The following is a 19,918-nucleotide window of genomic DNA, read 5'->3' as shown; positions in this document are numbered from 1 at the left end:
ATTCCCCGCATATTTCTAAAAACTCTCTCTCTCACACACACACACACCTGGAGAATTCTCGACAGCCCAAACGCCGCGTTTCGTCTTTCAGCTTTTTACTTGTTCCTTTGCTACCCAGATACACCGCATGGCAGACGAATGTTATCTAAGAGATGAAGTCCTTCCCCAGCTCAAATCCCGTTCTGCATTCTGTTCCCCCCCCCCACTTGGAGCTCCGACGGTGACGGCAAGGAATCCCACACAAACGCCCGCCTTACAGAGGGAGGAGAAGGAGCGTACCTGAACCTGCTCCTTAACCTGTGTGTCATTGACCTCTGCTTTACTGCGCGGAACCACGGGGCGGAGGCTTCCTGTCACCAGGCCACAAGCACACGTGCTAAGGAACCGGTATCTACAGTCCCAGCCCCACGCCTCGCTTGGTTGCGCTGGTATTGCCCAAGAGCCGTCTCTGGCAATGGGCCTCTCCCGACATGCTCAACGTAAACAGTACAAGTCATACGCGCCAGAAATGGTCTATACCGCGATATTTCTAAAAAAAATCATCTGTTTTGGTGGCACCGTTGAACCAAAACCTTCCGGATACTGGACGGCGGGGTGTGAAATCGCGTCACCGCCCTCGATTTATTCGAAACGATCATTCACGGCGGAAACTGAATTCCTCGACAGGTCGAGGTTGAGATTGCTCGACAGGTAGACGCGGAGTGTGTTCAGATAAGTCATCGCATTTTTCTTTCGGGCTCGTTCAAATTTCGCTTTAGTCCAGATTTTGTACGGTTCTCCACTCCCGACTCTTTTAAATCGGCCGTGTTCAGTTTTTTTTTTTGCCGCTATAAAAAGACAAAGGGGTATATCAACACATTTTTATTAAACACGTTTTTCATGACGTGTTACAGAAACTTTTTTAAAAAAATATATAATTTATTCACATACACTCATGCACACGGAATGTTTTTTTTTTTACAGACGTGTTAAAGGAGTTTTAAAAAAAACATAAAATAGTGATTCGGATCAATAAAGTGACGTTTTTCTCCAAGAAGATTCTGTTAAGCCAACAAAACCAGGTTTGCCCTTTCAGCTGAAAGATCTAAATCTAAATCATAACATTGAAAGTTTGGCACAGCGTATGAGAGATACGCCAAATTCACACACCGAAATGATCTAGTAGCGAGTCCCCTCTGTAATACAGGCAGGCTGTTCCTCTCAAGCGATTTTCTGCGTATCTTCGCCGTTTGAAACGCGCAAGGCGAGAATGTCTCTTTGCTCACTTCGCATGATTTTAGAGGACCTTTTTGCCCAAGTTTTAGACCATAGCATGACAGTTTTAATAGCAGTACATGACTTATGTGTTCCCAGCTAGAGTGCGCCAAGCTCTCTGTAACACTGTCCCCTCAGAACAGCGGCTCCGCGACGGGTGTTTTTAAGTTTAAGCAACCTGAGCTCCTGTATCCTCGTTTATCTGGCGAAAAGCATTTCGGCGAGTAGTTCTATGAGGTCCGCCTGGCCGATGACAGGTCTGAAAAAGAGCTCGGTGATGAGACTGGGCGTGATGGTCTTGAGCGCAGAGGCGGTGAGGAGGATGCGGGCGAAGCGGCCGCGGTCTCCCGGGTGGAGAGGGAGCAGCACCTCGCGAAGAGCTCTCTGGGCCTCCTGCTGCATGCTCTCAATGAACAGAGACGCTTTCAAGCCCGGGACATCTGAAAAATAACCGAATTGAAGGCGTTTTTAAACGTCTACACACAGCCAGCCTTAATTCGAATTATGGGCTTGCAAAACTGTGATGATTAGATCCACCGAGAACGCACTAATCTCTTTACCGAAGCGGGGAAAATCAATCAACTCAATTAAGTGTTTCTCCTAACTACTACACGTATGAACAGAAGGTTTCACATGTGTAGTTTATCCTTTTGCGAGCAAGTAATGGCAAATTATGCCAACACCCGTTACGGACGTGTGCTGTAATACCCACAGTGTCAGCAGTTTGAAAATGTGGTACAAACCCCTTCATAACAGACTTTCCCCGCTGGGGGCTGCGTGATGAACTGTGTTAAGGAAACGGTGGCCTTTTTGACAGCTTGGAAACAACGACTGCAAACGCGTTGGTCAGATTCTTGCGAAGTAATTCTGTGCCACTTTACCATGCTTATTTTTTATTTCCTATTTTAACTTTCCCCCCTTCAAGAGAAATAAGCCAATTCTGCACTTTATCTCAGTGGACAAGTAATGAATGTGGCTTGTAGACCTAATTAGGTAGGATTTCTTTTTGGGGGGGAAATGGGACTCTTTTGGGCAGAAGATTTATAGTAGTAAACGAAGGATGAAAATTTGGGCCACTGTCCATCAATGTATAATTTTCGAAACAGCCTTTTCTTACGCCATGTCAACAAGCTATTTTGTCCGTCAAAATACATTAATAAGCAGAGCATTCATCCACTCATACATTCCAATTAAAATACTTAGTGTGGATTCCTTACTGACTAATCCATCTACCAACAATTGTGTGAGAAAACTATTCGGGAATTGACACTTATTACTTTATTTAACCTGTTGGTACAAGAAGATCAATAAGCACAGTGATAATAATTCGCTAGTATACTTACCGGGGTTAAAAAGAATGGCTCCTTTCAAATAGGCGTATTCTTTTGGACTCATATCCAGGCTCCAGAACTTATTGACGCAAGACTTCAGCTTCTGTACTGCGTCCAGCGTGGGCTGCGCCCTGTCCGAGTGCCCGAGCCGGGTTTGGTCCTGGTCCTGGTCCTTGAGCAGGATTCTCTTCAGCAAGCTGGCGGCCGGCGTGTCCGTCACGTCGAAGGCCACCCCTTCCTGCGCCAGCCCCAGGATGAACAGCGGCGCCCAGCCGCTCTGCAGCAGAGCCAGCTGGTCCTTGAGTGGGAGCTGGTAGAAGGAAGGCAGGTTCTTCATGAAGTGGATCGTTTTGACCAGCACGCCGGAAGCTACCTGGCACGTCTCGTCCGGGTTCTTGAGGCCAACAGTCCGCCGCATCTCGCAGTGGCAGCTGTGCGGAGACGTGATGTAGCTGTGGGCGAGGTGGTCGCTGTCCTTGCGGCTCAGAATATTGTAAAGGATGGCGTTGGACTGCCGAACACTGAAGCTGGAACACTGGCATCTGTCGCTGGGCTCTTCGAGGCAAGACATCGTTTACTTAATCTTTTAAACTAGACGAGGCTAAAAAGAAATTGGTATGGTGAACGCGCAGGTAGCCTGTAAATCGCCTTTGCGCGCTGTAACACTTGGCCGCGCAGCTGGTTTAAATGCTTTGGATCAGAACGCTCTTACAATGCTCTGTCCGCCGCGCGTACGCCTGTCTCCAGCTCTGCTCTCCCAGACCTATTTATAGAGGCTTCCCCCTAAGGTACAACAAGCCAGCCTTGACCCTAGCTGAATAACATTTGCTCACTGAAAAACAACATGACCCTGGACTGCTTGGCTCAGGTAGGTTCGCTCCACGTGGAGAAGATAAGGTTTTCTCAATGAAGATCGGCGGGTTGATGGTACAAGGCGACGTTGGGGTGGTTGGGAGTAGGTCACTTATCTTATTTACTTCAGCCATTAACCCAGCCTGTACCAAGCTACCAAGGACTGTGGGAGTAATCAAGCAGACAGTATATGGCCACTATCGCTGCCAGCTAACACCTAATGAGCTGGAAGCCAGCCAGTACAAACAGTTAAGATATTACGCATGTAAAGAGCTGTCTGATGCGTCCTTGAATAGTATATCGCCTATCGCAGATGCGAAATTATTCATTTCAACCCCTTTTCGGCAACCTTAAAAGGTGCTGAATACGAACTTAAAACTGGAACTGTTTTCCTTCGAGTATAAAATACGGAGCGATAGAGATTTTGGTTTCAAGAATAGGAGACTTCAGTACGTCACATCCATTGACTTCAAACCAAGGGGATAGGTAGACGTTTTGAAGAGCTACAATGCATAAGTGATACTGTTGATAATGCAAGATATTCGCGATTTACAGAAAAATTAATAGGAAAAAGGAACACCCTGAAATGGATAGATGGATTACTTCTGAAAGCTTAACAACGTAAGAAATTGTAAGGATTTATAATTGTATAATAGAACACCAAACGACGTGTTTTGTAGGAAAAACAGGAAATTCTGAAGTGAAAATTCTAAATATAGTTTGTTATGGGAATAATTATATTAGGTTAATAATAATGCTATACTATATAATATTCCGTACTGACAACTCCCCCGTTTTAATCTGATAAAATACATTATTTTTATTCATCTTGTTTCTGCCCATATGCAAGACCAAAAATAAAAATCATTGCTGCAATTTTGTAAATTTAAAATAAAGCTTGTACCTCCATCCCTGTTCAATGCAAGTCATTCTGTGAACAGCATATATCAACACATTCAGTACAATATATGTGTGAAATAAACTGTTCAGAACCTTGCTATAGGCAGTCCAGTATACAAACCACAAAGGGCATTGATTACTAATACACTTGTATTTTGCAGATATTATATCTGGGTCAGGAATAGACACTGAACTGAAGGTCATTTGTATTTATCAACTGCTTAACTAATCAGCAGAAATTAAGGTTGCGTCATCATTTTTCTTGACTGAGTCTGAGACCACTAATAAATGGTGAATTATTCTGTTTCAACTAGTCCAAGCAATTTGTTTTTCTAAAAACTCGTACCTTTATACACTAAGGGGTTTTAGGGAGTGTTGTATTAATAATCACACTTGACTGGTGTGATGTACTAACCAGCGGAGCGTCTTTTTCAAAATGAAAGAGAAGTACAGCACAATTCTTACATGGCAGTTGAATTTTAGATCTCATCCTTGGTGTGAAACATCTTGGTGAATGGGCTTCACTTGAAAGAACCACTGTTAGATTTTTGTTCAGAGAAACTGGCTTATTGTAAAATGTACTGTAAGGTTACTAGATTACAGTCAGATTACTTGTTTCTAATTGAAGAACTAAGACAGCACGTTCAGATGATTTTGCTTGTCTGAAAAACATGGCACATTGGCCTGCTTACTATTTTCTCTTAGTGTGGGATCTTTCTTTCTTTTTTTATATTCTTTTTCTTTTGTATTTAAAAAATGAAAACTCCATAAAAGAAACTGCAGGGAAGAAGGTAAATGTGAAGCAGTTATTAATGCAGTTCAGGTGGGCAGCTGCGTCAGCATGCGTAGTCTACAAAGGAACAAGTGATAGGTTTATTCCATGCTGAAAAGAGAAGAAAGAGAACACAACGTTTCGACTGCGGAGCCTCCCTTGGGTGTGACACTCGAAGAAGGCTCCACAGCCGAAACATTGTGTTTTCTTTCTTCTCTTTTCAGCATAGTTATTAATGCAGTTACATTATGCACATTTTGGGCATAAAACTATTGCTGTCTTCTGAACGTTTTAGGAGGTTCAGTGGGTGAAGAGTGAGACCAACAGAAATAAAGAATTATTCTCTTGTCCCATCCCTTGGTTTTCCAAGAATGCTGCACCTGTGGATTAACACAACTCCTGGCGCCAATTCTCCTGCTGAGCACTCCTGACTGAATGCCATTCATAATCAGATTACCATTTCCTGATGGTATGGTCAATAAAAGTGAGCTAATGCAAACAGCCATCATCCCAGAAGCAAGGCTCTGAATCAGAGACAAAGCAGTAAAGTATCCCTTTTTTAATCTCAGTGGTGCCTAGCACAGAGCTCTTTTCCTGATAAGGCAATTGATTTATTGGGGAGGAACAAAACTCAGGAATTGCAGCAACATAGTGCCTGCACTGGCCTTTCACCAGGGTTCCATTCCATCTGGGAAAATGCAGATATGTTGTTCTGAAAACCAAAACATTTAAAAAAAGATATTTAAATTCACTTGCTAACATTCGTGTACATTGATTTTACTGTCATTACTTTGTTCTCTGTATCCTGATGTTGACCAACTACAGCGTATTAAAAAAACACAAGAACTCATTACCACGGTCATTGTTTCTTAGAGTCACTTTTTACTTTTGGGGAACAAAAATATATTTATTTTTTTGACATTGGTCACATGCAATGATATTATTTTTAGGAGCATTAACTAACTCTCCAATACTACAGCTATTAATACGTATGTACAGTATATCTGGTGCAGATTTCATTCCAACCTTAGCCAGCATATCTTTCTTTTACCAAGACAGAATAAACTAACATGTCATCAAGAACAAAAACCTGTACATTTACAGTAGAAAATGAAGTGGGCAACTACAGAATGCATCACAGTAGCTTACCATTAGGTGCATTGTTTTTTGTTGCATAAGTCTCTTATATCTTGAAGATTAATGCATTGAATATCAATATGTGACAAAATCAGTTACTGCATAGGGAAGTAGTCATCCTGGATGGAGATGAGAGGCTCTTGTCATAAAATTGTTTTCTAAATTTTATTAAAATGAAGTTATTTGGTAGTTCTATTAACTCAATGTGAGTATATTATTGCTGATGTAGTGACTCTATTTACGCCTTTACCTAGAATAATAATTTTAAGCTAATGTGGCTATGTTATCAGGTACATTAAGAAGTTTTAGGGGGCACATATCACAAATGTCCATTGGTGGAAAGCAGGCAATTGAACAGAATGCTTTCTAACTTTAAGCCTGCCTGATTTGTGCTAAATATAGCATGGACTTTGACCAGTGCTTCATACAAAACAGGTGGGAGAAATCAATGAAGTCAACCTCAGTGCAGAAAGCACACAGACCTGTTTACCAAGTGACATCCAGGTTATCACAGGACTCTGCACACTGACTGGATTAACTGTGCAACATACCGTCAGAATAAACAGGTCTGTCTCACTGTCAGCTGACTAGTAAGTAGTGCCAGGACAATGCACTGAAAACATCAGCACTGCAAACTTCACAGGACAAGCCTCCTTTCATCTAGATCATCGAATCGCTAAATTACAGTCCCACAACAAGCTATACTCTATATATTATGCCTCTCCCATTAATATTTTTCAGGACAGAGAGTAATCAGAGATATGTTTTACAGTATGTAATATGTCATCAGTATTACAAGACATTAAAAGACATATCTCAGTAAAACTTGCATAACCATTAGAAAATATAGTTAACAACAATTATTTCCTGGGCTTCTACAGAGTATTCACATCCATAATTGACGAGGTGTGTCAACATATTTTACCAACCTCAATTCCTCATATTTAAGCTGCTTCACCTTTCTTTATCGCTTCCAGGCACGTTTCTTAGTCCTGGAAACAGCATTTTCAAGCAGAAACAACATACTGAAAGACAAACATTCACATAACTCAAAGTCAAATAAATCAGGATAATGGGAATCACTTAGTAACTTCCATCTATCTTCTAACCACTTCCTCCAGCTGAGGATCACAGGGGGGAGCAGGAGTCTATCCCAGCAATCAAAGAGCTCAAGGCAGGATACACCCTGGACAGGATGCAGTCCATCACAAGATAGACACACAGACACACTCACACCAGGGCCAGTTTTCCTAGTTAACCTACCAGTACGTTTTTTGGACTGTGAGAGGAAACCCATAAGAACATCAGGAGAAGACATAATAAACTCCACACAGAAAGAACTCCAGGCCCAGAATTGAACTCAGGGCTCCAACACTGCAAGAGAGCAATGCTAGTCTCTGTGCCACCCATGACTTTGTAACTTGTATGTAATATTCAGGTAGTAGTATGGAGTAGCAGTGCTCTGGACTGTAAACCAGAGGGTTATGGGTACTGCTTCCAGGTTGGATGTTGCTGTTGTAACTTTGAGCAAGGTACTTCACTCAGCACACCGCAATAAATGCCCTCTAAAATGGGTCATCATTATAAATGGTAATTTGTTCTCAAATGTGATCACCTGTTCTTTGGGTAGGACTGGTCAGGAATCTAGACTTACCACTGCAAGGCTGTGATTTCAAATCTCAGGTGAGGCTCTGCTGATGTTCCCTTGGGCAAGATGTTTCTACTGTATTGTTCCACTAACATACCCAGCCATACAAATGAGTAAAAATCTGTAAGTGTTAGCCAAATAAATGACTACTTCGCAACTGACTGAATTTATTAAATAAAAAAACAGAAAGTCAACACTTTATACAGGCCTATGTATGTTTTCTACGTTCCTTAAAAAATGTCTAAAATCCCTCAAAGTTCATCATATTCTTTTTACTTATTAAAATTTTTAAGCGTGATATGGGTTGGTCTTCTGTACTCCAACCTGCTAGATTTATTCAGAACAGAGTATAACCGGGAAAAGGGAGCTGCTGCAAAAATGTAGGCAAATACTGTACTAGCTGTTGGCAAATGTAGGCAAGCAGATTTCCTTATGCTGAAGACATGAAGTCGAAGACGGTTAATTCACTGTTCATTTTGCAGTATCTTTAAATCTGCAAACCGTTTGCCAAAACAAACCAAAGTCAAGACATACTTTTAAAAGGCAGCATATAATATCATATTTATTACATTAAATGTTTGCATTATAGCATTACAATGGTGCCACTCTACACTTCCCCTAGAGCCACAAACACCGTGATGCATTTTCTTTCACCTTCCAGAACATTCCTCACACTACCCGCGACTCTGTTCCTAGTCGGCGCGATTTAACAGTCGGAACGCTCTGAACCAGCCCTCTCAGGAACACTGCTGATAGTTGATTGGTCAACAGGACCTGCCAGTTATAAATTAAACATTCGATTGGGTGAGAGTTGATTTTTTTCGGTTGTAACGGAGGCGGTGCTTGTTTCCAGGAAGTGAATGGTGGCAGGGCTGCGGGGAGCGTGACAAGACATTCATTGCGTTTGCGACTGTTGCTGTAACAAACGTTCTAACATTAAATTAAAATTTATTTATTAGATAAACCATGGCAGAAGAAGAGGAGAGGTTTGACGGTATGCTGTTGGCTATGGCTCAACAGCATGATGGTGGAGTGCAGGAGGTAATAATAACAAACTCGTGGATGTTACATTGTTATGGGGGATGGGGAACTGCTCTCAAAAACGCTTAAAGAATTTCCGTTGCAGTCCCTTTCTCTAGTTGCTGTATGGTCAAACATTATCTGCAATTCCGCAAGCTATTACAAAGCTTTGAGTAAATAAGTAAAGTAAAACGGTTTATTAGTCTTGGGAATCGTTTTATTGCGCTGGGTTTCAGTGGATTTATTCAAAGTAACCTATGTTCTTTATCTTTAAAATATTAAACAAAATACAGGAGAAAATAAACCTTCCCGTGCGTATCTTCACCCGTAATTGGACGAACATAAGTTATCAGCATTTCCATGTATTGGCCTTTTGTATCTAAACTCCCTAATATTCTGATGTAGCCTAATCTCCGACTATATAAATATATTACCTGTCACTGAAATAGGGCCTGAAACTAAATATTGGTGCCAATTGCAAAAAAAACAATACACTGAGATGGATGAAAAGTTTAGCGCAGTGCTCTGAAGCCCATATAAAGTCGATTCATAGCGTTGTGTGGAAAGGCAAGACATTTCTTCATCTCTTCTTACAGGCCTTGTTCTTGATGTAAAAAAAATCCTGTTCTTTGCCGATTTGTGTTCGCACTCAGTAAAACAAAGAACTGTCATTAGCAGCACAATCTGCAGCTCTCACACCCCACACGTTAAAATACAATGATTAAGATCAAAACTAACACTGAAAAGGTATCTTATAGCACTACACAAGAAAGGTTAGAAACCTTACAAATGAAAGGGCTATTCAGTCCATTTAACTCCTAATAATATATAGTATTAGATTAGTGAAATACATTCATTTTAAATGCATGAATGCATGTTACCATTCATATCTTGAATTAACAAATGTATATACAGGTTACTTTTAGTTAATCTGAAAAGAAGGGATTTTTGGAATTGGTCTGGCATTTTAAAACTTAAAGCATGCTGGAGGAGTTGCATAGCAGCACAGTTTTAACTTGAGCAATACCTCCTTCCATTATTTATCTTCCCAGTACAGATGTCTTGAACCTGTCAAATCACTTTTGTTTCATTTGTGGTTTTGTATGAGGATGGATGCTGTGAATGGTGTTGATGTGAAACCCAGTGTAGACTGAAACTGATTCCAGTGGCAGAGTTGAACGGTGTAATTTACTCTATGTACTGTAAATACCATCATGCCATAATGGGTTAATTATTTGCGTTCTATATTTTGTAGCTGGTGAACACATTCTTCAGCTTTCTGAGGCGCAAAACAGACTTTTTCACAGGTGGAGAACCAGGGGCACCAGAGAAGGTAACCATCTTCTGATTTTTATTCAAGTGATCCTGTGCAAGTGATCACATTACTCCTGTCCTGGTGTCCTTGCACTTGCATCTTTACCTTCATCTCTTGTCACATGCTTAAGATCTCGGGGAGAATCAGGATCTGGGACACAGTGGTCTTTTATGTTTCATTTGAGTTACTTCTAGGATAATTTCAAGAAAGTGTTTTAAAGCAAAGATGGTTTAGGCCAGTGGGCTGTCATCTGTTTTACTCCTGTTTCACACTTGTGTTAATGCAGCTGAAGAGAGCTGGAATTAGTCTGGTTTTTAGTCTTCCAATTGACTTTTAGAATTATCAGAGTATGTTTTTGGATTTGGAGTGATCCAAAAACATTTGTATGTTTTTGAAACTAATGAGTGTAATTTTGAATTAACATGCTGCTTTTTTGTTTTCAAATATGACTCTTCATAAATATGCAGACCTTCTTCTTATTATTACTATTTTTTAAAATCACTTCTGTATGGAAGGTCCAGGACAGGGTCATGCTCCTGTCCTTGCTGTTATGCAGTTCATAGCTTCTCCCAGTTGGCAAGTTCATTTGTTTGTCTCTGCTGAAGTAGTACAAAGTCTGGTTTGTTGACCTTCAATATCTTCCTGTTACTTCACAGTGTGAAAGTGTCCAAAAAATACTTCAGGGGTCAGACATTGTGATGCAAGGGAAGGCTCAGGGATGAAAACATGTTTTTCCAGGATCTGCTGAGAGCTGCACATTGAACTGTTGTCTTGTATCTGTAAATCAGGCATCAGACAGTGGGTTATTATAACAGGTATACAGTAAAAACCTGAATTCATTTTAATGAATTATTGCGCTTCAACTGTGCACAGGTATTTTAGATTTTGGATTAGTCCTTATTTTCTTTCATTTATTATGAATACCAAATTTAAGTAGGTAGGTATTTTTAACCCCAATAAATTGACCTTACTGGGTAGGAGTTCTGTTTCTACACTCTGCAGTTGTAGTTCAGAATCTGAGACAGCTGTTTCTCCCTCAGCAGTCAGAAAGCAGTAGCATTTTATTATATTCAAGTTTTATTGATAGACGCTAGTGATAAGACAAAAAATGTGATAAAACATTTAACATTTTTTGCTGATTTTGTTTTCTGGAGAGCACAATGTATTCCTTGTTATTCGGACTTCCACTAGATTTCTACAATTTTAACAGATTTAATTAACAGTACAGCCTTAATTGAATTAGAATAAATCAACCTTGAAATCAAATGATCTTTAATATGTGTTGATCAATTAGTTACTAAGTACAAAATGTACTAGAGGAGCCCCCTGTTATTTTTAACATGTTCTAATGAATCTTCAAAAGGTTTAGTTACAACAACTATTGAGTAGTAAATATTAAGTGTTGAAGTAGCTAATCCACAGAAGCTATTTGCCACAGAAGTCTGTCTGCCTCATTGTCAGATTCTCCCTCAAGCATTATTTGCTCCTCTGCACACATCACTAATGCTAAAAAGTTGTTTTTTTATACTTACTGTACAGATCTAACTGTTAGCTTAAAACAACATGGCTCCAAGTTCAGTAGAAGATAGCCAAGGCATCGTGATTCTCCATAGAAGAGGAAAAACACGGCAAAAGCAATAGCATATTGCTGAATGTCTTGATTTTTTCACATAACTGCACTGTATATATTTTGTGAGACATCACAGAAACGCATGAAATCTCTACTGAAAGGTATTAAAATCCAGCAAATGCTGTTCATTCAACTATTAATTTATGGTGATCTTAATGCTTCTTGTTATATTTATACCTTGGGACCTTTGCTGGGGTATATTTGAAATGAGAAAAATGCAGTTTTTGCATGGGTTAGTATAGTTAGTATAAAGGGCATCACTGTCATCGCTTTTTGGCCATGTTTGACCTCAGTTGGCAAACACAGTAAGCCTTGACCGAAGTTCCCTTCCTCCCTCCCCCCCCCCATCCCCCGGCTAGCTGGTGAAGGAAGCCTTCGCACATCACAATCAGCTGGCGCAGAAGGCTCAGCGGGAAAAGCGTGCAAAGCAGGAGAAGGAGCGGCGGGAGAAGGCAGAGAGAGCTGCCAGGCTGGCAGAGGAGGAGGAGGAGGAGGAGAAGAAGACCGGAGAGCAGAACGAGCCAAAGATCAAGGAGCTGACGGACGAGGAGGCGGCACAGCTGCAGTCGGAGATCGACCAGGTGAATGACCCTGATCTACAGGAAGATGGCAGTGCACACAGAGCCAGATACAGACAGAAGATGGTATAACACTGAACAGTAAGACACTTTTGTGCAAGAAAGCACTTGGATGGGTGTGCGGATGCATCAGGTATCCATTTATTCCCTTCAGTTCTGTATGCCTACTGTGTATCTTTACAAAATGGTTTGAATTTAAGTAATTCAGTACAGGAGTAGAGATCAAGCATGCATACTAAGAAAATATTTATTGCTTAAACTCCCACAATCTCCCACAGTCTAGATGATGACCTAAAACATATGCCATCCCTCTTCTTCCCTTCATGAAGGGTGAACGTCTCCGAATTCATTTTTGTTTTTCATTTTATACCTAACCATTCTGCTAGTTGTGTGATGTCGTTCAGGGAACCTCCAATCACGGACAGCTAGTGACACTAGCACATTAGTCCCAGAGACAGCTAGTGACCCAGGCTTGAACTTGTGTTGTCTGGTTCATGGAGGTGAACCAGCACACTGGGTGAGCACATGTACAGTATATGCAAGCTTCTGTTCTCTTTGTTTCCAGAAAAGTGCTGTCCATTCATAAATGGCATCTCTTGTTTCTCATTACAAGAAAAAAGAAGAGGCAAAAAAGCAGGAAAGTGCTCCCAAGAATGACGCAGAGAACTCGTCTGACAAAGTGGAGGACAAAGGGGTAAGATCAGTCAGTGTGCCTTGACTGTCTTGTAATACCTAAGCCTCAATTAACTTATTTAAAATTGTCAAATAAAACTAAATTAAGGATAGGGTTGGGAAAAGCACAAGATAGGAATGATTGCGAATGCTGAAGCAGTGAAAAGGGTCGCTCATGCAAATGTTTTTTTCATAATAAAGAAAATGCTTTTTTTTCTTCTTTCCAGTCTGACTCAGAAGGCGAGGAAGACGAGAAGGACAAAGGAAAGCTGAAGCCTAACTCTGGCAATGGAGCTGATCTGCCCAACTACAGGTGGACACAGACCCTTTCAGAAGTGGATGTGAGTGGATGTATTGAAGCATCGAGCCCTGCTTTGCGTACTACACACTCTGTTCATTGTGAGGAAAACTCAGCAGACCATTTGTACGAATATGCCACGCAGCTAAGCACCTTAGCGGTGCTTTGGATTTTTAATTCCTTGAATTTATATAGTGATTTTCATTCCATTGGATCTCAAAACACGTTACAAATAGGATGGGCACATTCAATCTTCCTGTGAAGTGCAGGCAGCACCCATCTGGATGTCACACGGTAGTTATTATGCAAAGTAAATAATTGATTTTCTAATTCAGTTAAGAGGAGAGTTTAGGGAGTGATTTAACAATCCTACTCATTCTAACAGTGCCTTGGGCTCTTTAATGATATGTGAGTCAGGAACCTGATTAAACATTATCCACAAGGCTTTCTTGCCTACGGTACGGTGTTCTCTTTCAGCTTACTGGGGCATTGTTTAAAAATGTTCACTTAAAGCACCAAGCTCGGTTTTCTTGGAGTTCTCCTGTTCTATTAGTGAGTAGGCAAAGCCTTATATAGCTTCTGATATTTGATGAGATCATTATACATGGGACAATGCTACAGTTATGGATTGTAATAGAATAGTCTGTGAGCTGATGAATAAAGTTGATCTAAATATGCAAAAACTACTGTGCCATTATTTATAATCATAATAAAAGTAGTGGTGGTGATGTCAATGAAGGTCTTCCAAATTCTCGGGCTCTAAGTTATATATGGCATAAACAGTTTTTTTTAAATCTAGCCAAACAACCTCCCTTTTCATGCATTTTACTTGTTCCCTTCTGCTGAAAATAAGTGTCATTTTGTCAATGTATGCCCTCTTTTATTCACCCCCAGCTCCTAGTGCCATTTGATGTTAAGTTCCGCCTGAAGGGGAAGGATTTGGTAGTGGACATCCAGAGGCGGCACCTCAAGGTGGGCCTGAAGGGGCATCCGCCAGTGATTGACGCTGACTTGTACAATGAGGTGAAGGTGGAGGAGAGCTCCTGGCTCATCGAGGATGGGAAGATCGTCACTGTCCATCTGGAGAAGGTAGGGAGCGAGACCTGCAGCGCTGGTAGCCTCCACTCACACACCCCCACAACGCGATCTCATTGCTGACAAGCCTGCCTTCTGAAAGACGAGAGAGAGAGTTTGTCGAATGCTTCGTCCTCTGTAGACCTAACTGTAGTTGCTCTTCCAGTGATAATCTGCAGACTGTAGTGTTGCTCTCTGCATGTCAGGCTTATAAAACTAGTATGTATGTATACAGGTATTAGTGCAGATAGTTCTGAATTGTGATTTCTACATTCTTTCAGATTTGTTTCTCATGACTTCTGATGGAATCTCTTGTATACACTGTTCTGTGTTGCGTAAATGAAGAACAGAAATCCTTCACTCATTTCCTTTTCGAAATGTTACCCAGTGACTGTCATTTTCTTAGTAACACTGCATGTTAAAGGTTTTTGTTTTCTGTTTTGTGCCATTTACTTACAGTAAGTGTTTATTAAAACAGTGTTGAGTGTGCAACGTAACTGTTTTTTTTACCAGTTTTAACGTAACACCTTTACCTTGTGTTCATTGCTTTGCGTTTTGCAGTTCTGACAACACGAGACCCAGGTGGCCTCAAATCGCTGTCTTCTCTTTCAGATTAACAAAATGGAGTGGTGGAGCAAGATTGTGACAACAGACCCAGAACTCAACACAAAAAAAATATGTCCAGAGAATTCCAAGGTAATATGGGGAGGGGGGCTTTTCTTCTGACTGAGGAGCATGATAAGGCATTCAAATGAAGAAAAAAACCTAATTTGCTTTTATCTAATTTCAGATTTGACCTTTTTTCTCTATGCAGTTGGCTAATCTGATATGACCATGACCTCTGTCTGTTTCTACTCCAAAGTTCAGGCAAATTGAGTCATCATGAGATTATTTTATAGGAGCTGTGAATGCATGAAAACGTAAGTGATGCCTCTGATAATATAGATCCCTTTGTTGGTCACTGTGCACAGCTGTCTGACCTAGATGGGGAGACGCGCAGCATGGTGGAGAAGATGATGTATGACCAGAGGCAGAAGTCTATGGGTCTGCCAACCTCAGACGAACAGAAGAAACAGGACATCCTGAAAAAGTAAGTCTGCTTACATTGCTGCAACTATGTGGAAATTTGTGCATGGGCCCGGTGACCCTTTTGCTAGTGTGACTGGGTAATTTCCTGAGTTATTGTCTCTAATCTTTACTCTTTCATTTGTGAAAGGTTAATTATTTTTCTTAATATGTGCTTACCTAGACATACATTTTTATCATGGTTTGAAGATTTATTTTTATATGCTGTCTTTATATGCAACACATATTTCCAGAAACAATCTGGATCTGCTTATATTACACCCAAGCAGATGGTTCCACAGAATGTACAGGAGAAAAGAGATTTTATGTCTAACGTGATAGGTGATTAAGTTTTTAGTTTTATTTTATGGTTTGGTTTTTATAACTACTGAATCCTGGTAGCTGTTAGACGTTGGATCATTTACAGTTTTACGGGTCTGGGTAAAGGCCAAATATATATATAAAATCATATCCTTTAAGGCTCGGCAGTAGTTCCTACAGTTACGCAGTCAAGGTCAGGCTAACAAGGTATATTGTTCCAATAAAGTGATTAAGTGTTTACTGTACCAGCTAGTGGAAGCTCACCAAATGCCCGAAGTTGACCTTCATCAGGATTGTGCACTATTGACAGCTGTGTACGCTAGGTCCAGACTGGCTTCCACTCACTCACCATGCATGTGGAGTTCACTGTCATTTGCTAGATTGAACTTTTTGTCTAATTTTTCTAGACACGTGTCTGTAAAAACTGTATGCACCTTGTTACTGTTGCGTCTGCTTTCCTCCCATTTCACTTTTTAGTGATTGTATCCTGAACTGTTTAATTCATTACCTTTGATAACCTTTTATTTCTAAAAGTACCCCCAGTCAGGCAATCCCATGGCTCAAGTCAGGCCTCAACATGTTTCCAGGTTCTCTGAACTAAAACGGCCATTTCCATGTTGTTTTTTTTATAAATAAATACTTTAACTCATTTCCATTTTTTCTCAAGTGAAGATGGTTACAATTTTGAGAACAAAAGGTGTCTGAGAGTTCTTACCCTTATCTACCTGTGGCCTGTCCTGTCAGACCAACTCCCTTTCAGCTGCCTCAGATGGAAATAGATGGATTTAAGAATCATAACGCTGTGTGAAAATATCCTGCCTTTAAGGAAAATTCCATAAACTAAACATTTTATTTGCGACATCTTAACCAAGGCTACATTATACAAAAGTAATTGAAGGTGAATTATTTGAATGTCCTCGTGATACATTTTGTGCTGATGTGCCACTGCACCAGTGTACTCTTTTGAAATAAGAATAGATCACGATGGAAAATAGCTGCATGTATGATGGGGATATACTGGGACTACCCTCACACCATTCTAACCTGAATGGACAGCACCATCCATCCATTTTCTAACTGCTTTAGCCAATTCACGGTCCCAGGGGAGCCACAGGCTATTCTGTCAAGAAAAGGGCGCACGGCAGGGGACACCCTGGACAGGACGCCAGTCCATTGCAGGGCAGACGCAGACACAAGCACGCACACACTCACACCAGGGCCAGATTTCCCAGAGGCCAGTTAACCAACCAGTATGTCTCTGGACTTGAGGAAACCAGAACACCCTTCAGAAACCCACATGAACAAACCAAGGAATTGAAACCAAGGCCCCAGGGATGCTAGGCAGAAATGTTAACCAATGTTAATTGTTTTAGTTAAAGTTAAAACAAATCAAATTACAAAGAATAGATACAGTAATTCCCACACAGGTGCAAGAAGAGGTGGATTTAGGATTCAGAGGGTTGTGCTGCGCAGAGATGTGGAGTTATGGAGGCACTAAAGGTTATCGAAGGACCCGGTTAACCTTCAGTGTTGTTGGTGGTTGACTGTGAAAGCAATGCTGTAATATTTTCCTCCCAGTAAATTTTACAAAACTATAACTTGTCTGATAAGGGCTACATTTATCAAGGTAAGGACAGGTTGAGACAGACACGAATGGCAGCAGCTTATCTGTGGTAAGCTGTAAACCTATGTCCGTGACTGACTTTTGTAGGCAGGTTCACTTTATAAAATGTATTGCAAGCCTAGAAAGATCTTTTTCATCATAAGTGTCACTACAGTTCATGTACTGGTGGCTGCATTATTTGAAGAATAGTCACAAAAAGTAAGGAAATAGATGGGCACAGATTCATGCAAGCAAATTAGTAACTTTTTTGTATTGAACATAATGACTAAAATTAATTGCCAAGTATTTAGTATGGGGGAAAAGCTGATATGAAATGTCAGTGGAGAACTATAATGAATGAAACAAACATAGATATGCTTTAAGGAGACCTGAAGAAAACAATACATTTAACTAAAACGGTTAATTTTCGTGTCTTGTAATGATCAGATAAGTTCTAATCAGATCTCATCTTGAGAATCACTATTGTATGAGAAGATTGAAATTTGCCATATATTAAATTTCTTTTAATGTTATAAATATGTAAAGATGTAACCAAAAGTCATTTTGCTACCCATAGACACATAATAATTAGCTTAGATCTGAATCTACTAACAGGTGTGCCAACAAATATCTATTGCTATGGCACTGACAGACATCTGCTCCTTTCAGAAAATTAAAATATTGTATCCAAGCATTGGGGAAACTGTTTTGAGACTATAGCTTATTTTGTAGGATATGTGCTCCAAAATATTACCTCATTGTGTATGATTTACTTTTGCTCGGCATTATATACTTTAATTGTTAAAAGGTTTTGTGAAATTATTCCTGTATTAGAGGACACTAAGTGCGTAAGCTTTCTGTTCCAGCAGTCACTTGTTTAGTTAGGGATGATTAACATTGTTAAATGTAAACAAAATATTTCCTAAAGCTTTTTTCTAATCACAGGAGAAAAAAACAGTATTTTTCTTGATTGTTTTAGGTGTGTACGTGCAAACTCCCCAGTTTACTTTGACTAATCAATGCATTTCTGTTGCAGAATACGTCTGTGTGTTCCTTTACCTTTTATCAATTAATAATTAATGAGACGCACACACCTGATGTCATTGACGTGAGCGAGCTTTACTGGTATGCTCCGTCAAAGGAAAAATAAGCAATTTGAGAATTGAGAAAGATGATAAAAGAGTACCAACTCTTGACTGAACCTTTTCTTTCTAAAAAAAAAAGTCTGTCTCTGCTTTTAATATCTGACTTTTTCCCATTGTCTGTCTTTGCAGGTTCATGGCACAGCACCCAGAAATGGATTTCTCAAAGGCAAAGTTCAGCTGAGCGCGTGTCGGAGAGAATCTCTCGGAAGCGGTTTCAATGGTTGTTAAAAGCCCACTAGGAAAATTGCATCCAAATAGCAGGTTTTTTTTCTTTTATGCAGACTGCCCCGTGGGTCGTTCTGTACCTCTATTTAACTGGCCCCACACTGTCACAGCTGCTCATTTCACCATTTGCGTATTGCTGACTTGATGTTATGGAGACAATTTTTTTAATAAAGTTTTCAAACCGTAGCTGACATGATCTCATTTTTGTTGCACAGTTTTGTGGTTGGAACAGAGGCTTTGTCAAGGTAGCCTCGTTTTTATCACTTCCCTTTCTGTAAAACCAAAAAAAAAGTAGCCTCATAAAAGCAAGTTGAAGGCCAGGGAAACAGGTGAAGTTTCTCTGGGTTGTTGACTGTCACATTGTGTCACAGCGTTTTCAAGCCTACTCAAAAAGGAACTCAAGGACCTTGGGTCATTTTCCACATTTTATTTGAAATTTTTTTACTCAATTTTTAACTTGGAGAAATCGTAAAAAGGAGCTGTCATTAGAGTGCAAATTCCTATAGTATACTTCAGTGTTAAAAACTGTATAACCTTATTTTGGCTTATGCAATCCCAGACCATAAACAAAAATTAACCAAATAGGTAGACCTTTCTAGACCATAGCTTTATATTTTTGTCTGGCTTAGCACGAAATCAATTACTGCAGGTTTCCTTTTGCATTAGAGAGCAGCTTTCATACATTTCTGGCTTTCTAAACCCCCCTACTCAATATATCTCTCTCCATAAGTTCCAGTTTACCAGACTGAAGTTTGTAATGTGGATTAATGAGCATTAACAACTGCACCACACATTCATTGATCAATGACGGCACTGTCAGAGGGGTCCACTGAGTAAAAAGTGTTGATCTTACATTCTGCCAGGCTTGTGTTGAGACGTTTTCCTCATTATTGGGTACCCCCTAAATGGTTTCTGAGGATCCTGGGGTCCCTGATCTCCCCCCCACGCCCACCTCCTGTCTGAAGACCCCTGCAGTAGGGAATTTTTCTTCATTAAATGTAGTTAATTATTTTGAAGGCGTTTGTGTCTTGTCATGGGGTCTTCAATGTTCTAGTATTTTGCTGCGTTTTGGGAGTCC

At 40.3% G+C, this 19,918-nt stretch overlaps 2 protein-coding genes across 2 annotated transcripts; one reads left to right on the top strand and one right to left on the bottom strand.

Annotated features, from left to right (window-relative positions):
- Nucleotides 1-845: 845 nt before the first annotated feature.
- On the bottom strand, nucleotides 846-3,309 carry nr0b2a (nuclear receptor subfamily 0, group B, member 2a). Its single transcript, XM_088931537.1, has 2 exons — nucleotides 2,598-3,309; nucleotides 846-1,694 (listed from the first exon to the last, which is right to left on the bottom strand). Exons 1-2 carry the CDS (start codon nucleotides 3,154-3,156, stop codon nucleotides 1,453-1,455), a joined length of 801 nt encoding a protein of 266 aa, XP_088787663.1. The 5' UTR covers nucleotides 3,157-3,309; the 3' UTR covers nucleotides 846-1,452.
- A 5,412-nt stretch (nucleotides 3,310-8,721) lies between these two features.
- nudc (nudC nuclear distribution protein) lies at nucleotides 8,722-19,026 on the top strand. Its single transcript, XM_088932819.1, has 9 exons — nucleotides 8,722-8,935; nucleotides 10,170-10,247; nucleotides 12,219-12,440; nucleotides 13,051-13,131; nucleotides 13,337-13,450; nucleotides 14,302-14,496; nucleotides 15,094-15,177; nucleotides 15,453-15,571; nucleotides 18,745-19,026. The coding sequence occupies exons 1-9, from the start codon at nucleotides 8,861-8,863 to the stop codon at nucleotides 18,794-18,796; spliced, it is 1,020 nt and encodes a 339-aa protein (XP_088788945.1). The 5' UTR covers nucleotides 8,722-8,860; the 3' UTR covers nucleotides 18,797-19,026.
- The last annotated feature ends 892 nt before the right edge of the window (nucleotides 19,027-19,918 follow it).

Source organism: Atractosteus spatula, chromosome 14 (genome assembly GCF_055471065.1).
Source record: "Atractosteus spatula isolate fAtrSpa1 chromosome 14, fAtrSpa1.hap1, whole genome shotgun sequence".
Classification (NCBI taxonomy): domain Eukaryota; kingdom Metazoa; phylum Chordata; class Actinopteri; order Semionotiformes; family Lepisosteidae; genus Atractosteus; species Atractosteus spatula.
Note: the sequence above shows the minus strand (reverse complement) of the source record. Positions and strands in the feature narration are given on the sequence as shown.

Bases quoted from the DNA above. Each gene is read 5' to 3' on its own strand.
- nr0b2a (XM_088931537.1), bottom strand. From the start codon at position 3,156: ATGTCTTGCCTCGAAGAGCCCAGCGACAGATGCCAGTGTTCCAGCTTC. The intron at 1,695-2,597 runs GTAAGTATACTA...GTTATTTTTCAG, and splicing joins AGCCATTCTTTTTAACCCCG to ATGTCCCGGGCTTGAAAGCG.
- nudc (XM_088932819.1), top strand. From the start codon at position 8,861: ATGGCAGAAGAAGAGGAGAGGTTTGACGGTATGCTGTTGGCTATGGCT. The intron at 14,497-15,093 runs GTAGGGAGCGAG...CTTCTCTTTCAG, and splicing joins TCACTGTCCATCTGGAGAAG to ATTAACAAAATGGAGTGGTG. The intron at 15,178-15,452 runs GTAATATGGGGA...CACTGTGCACAG, and splicing joins TATGTCCAGAGAATTCCAAG to CTGTCTGACCTAGATGGGGA.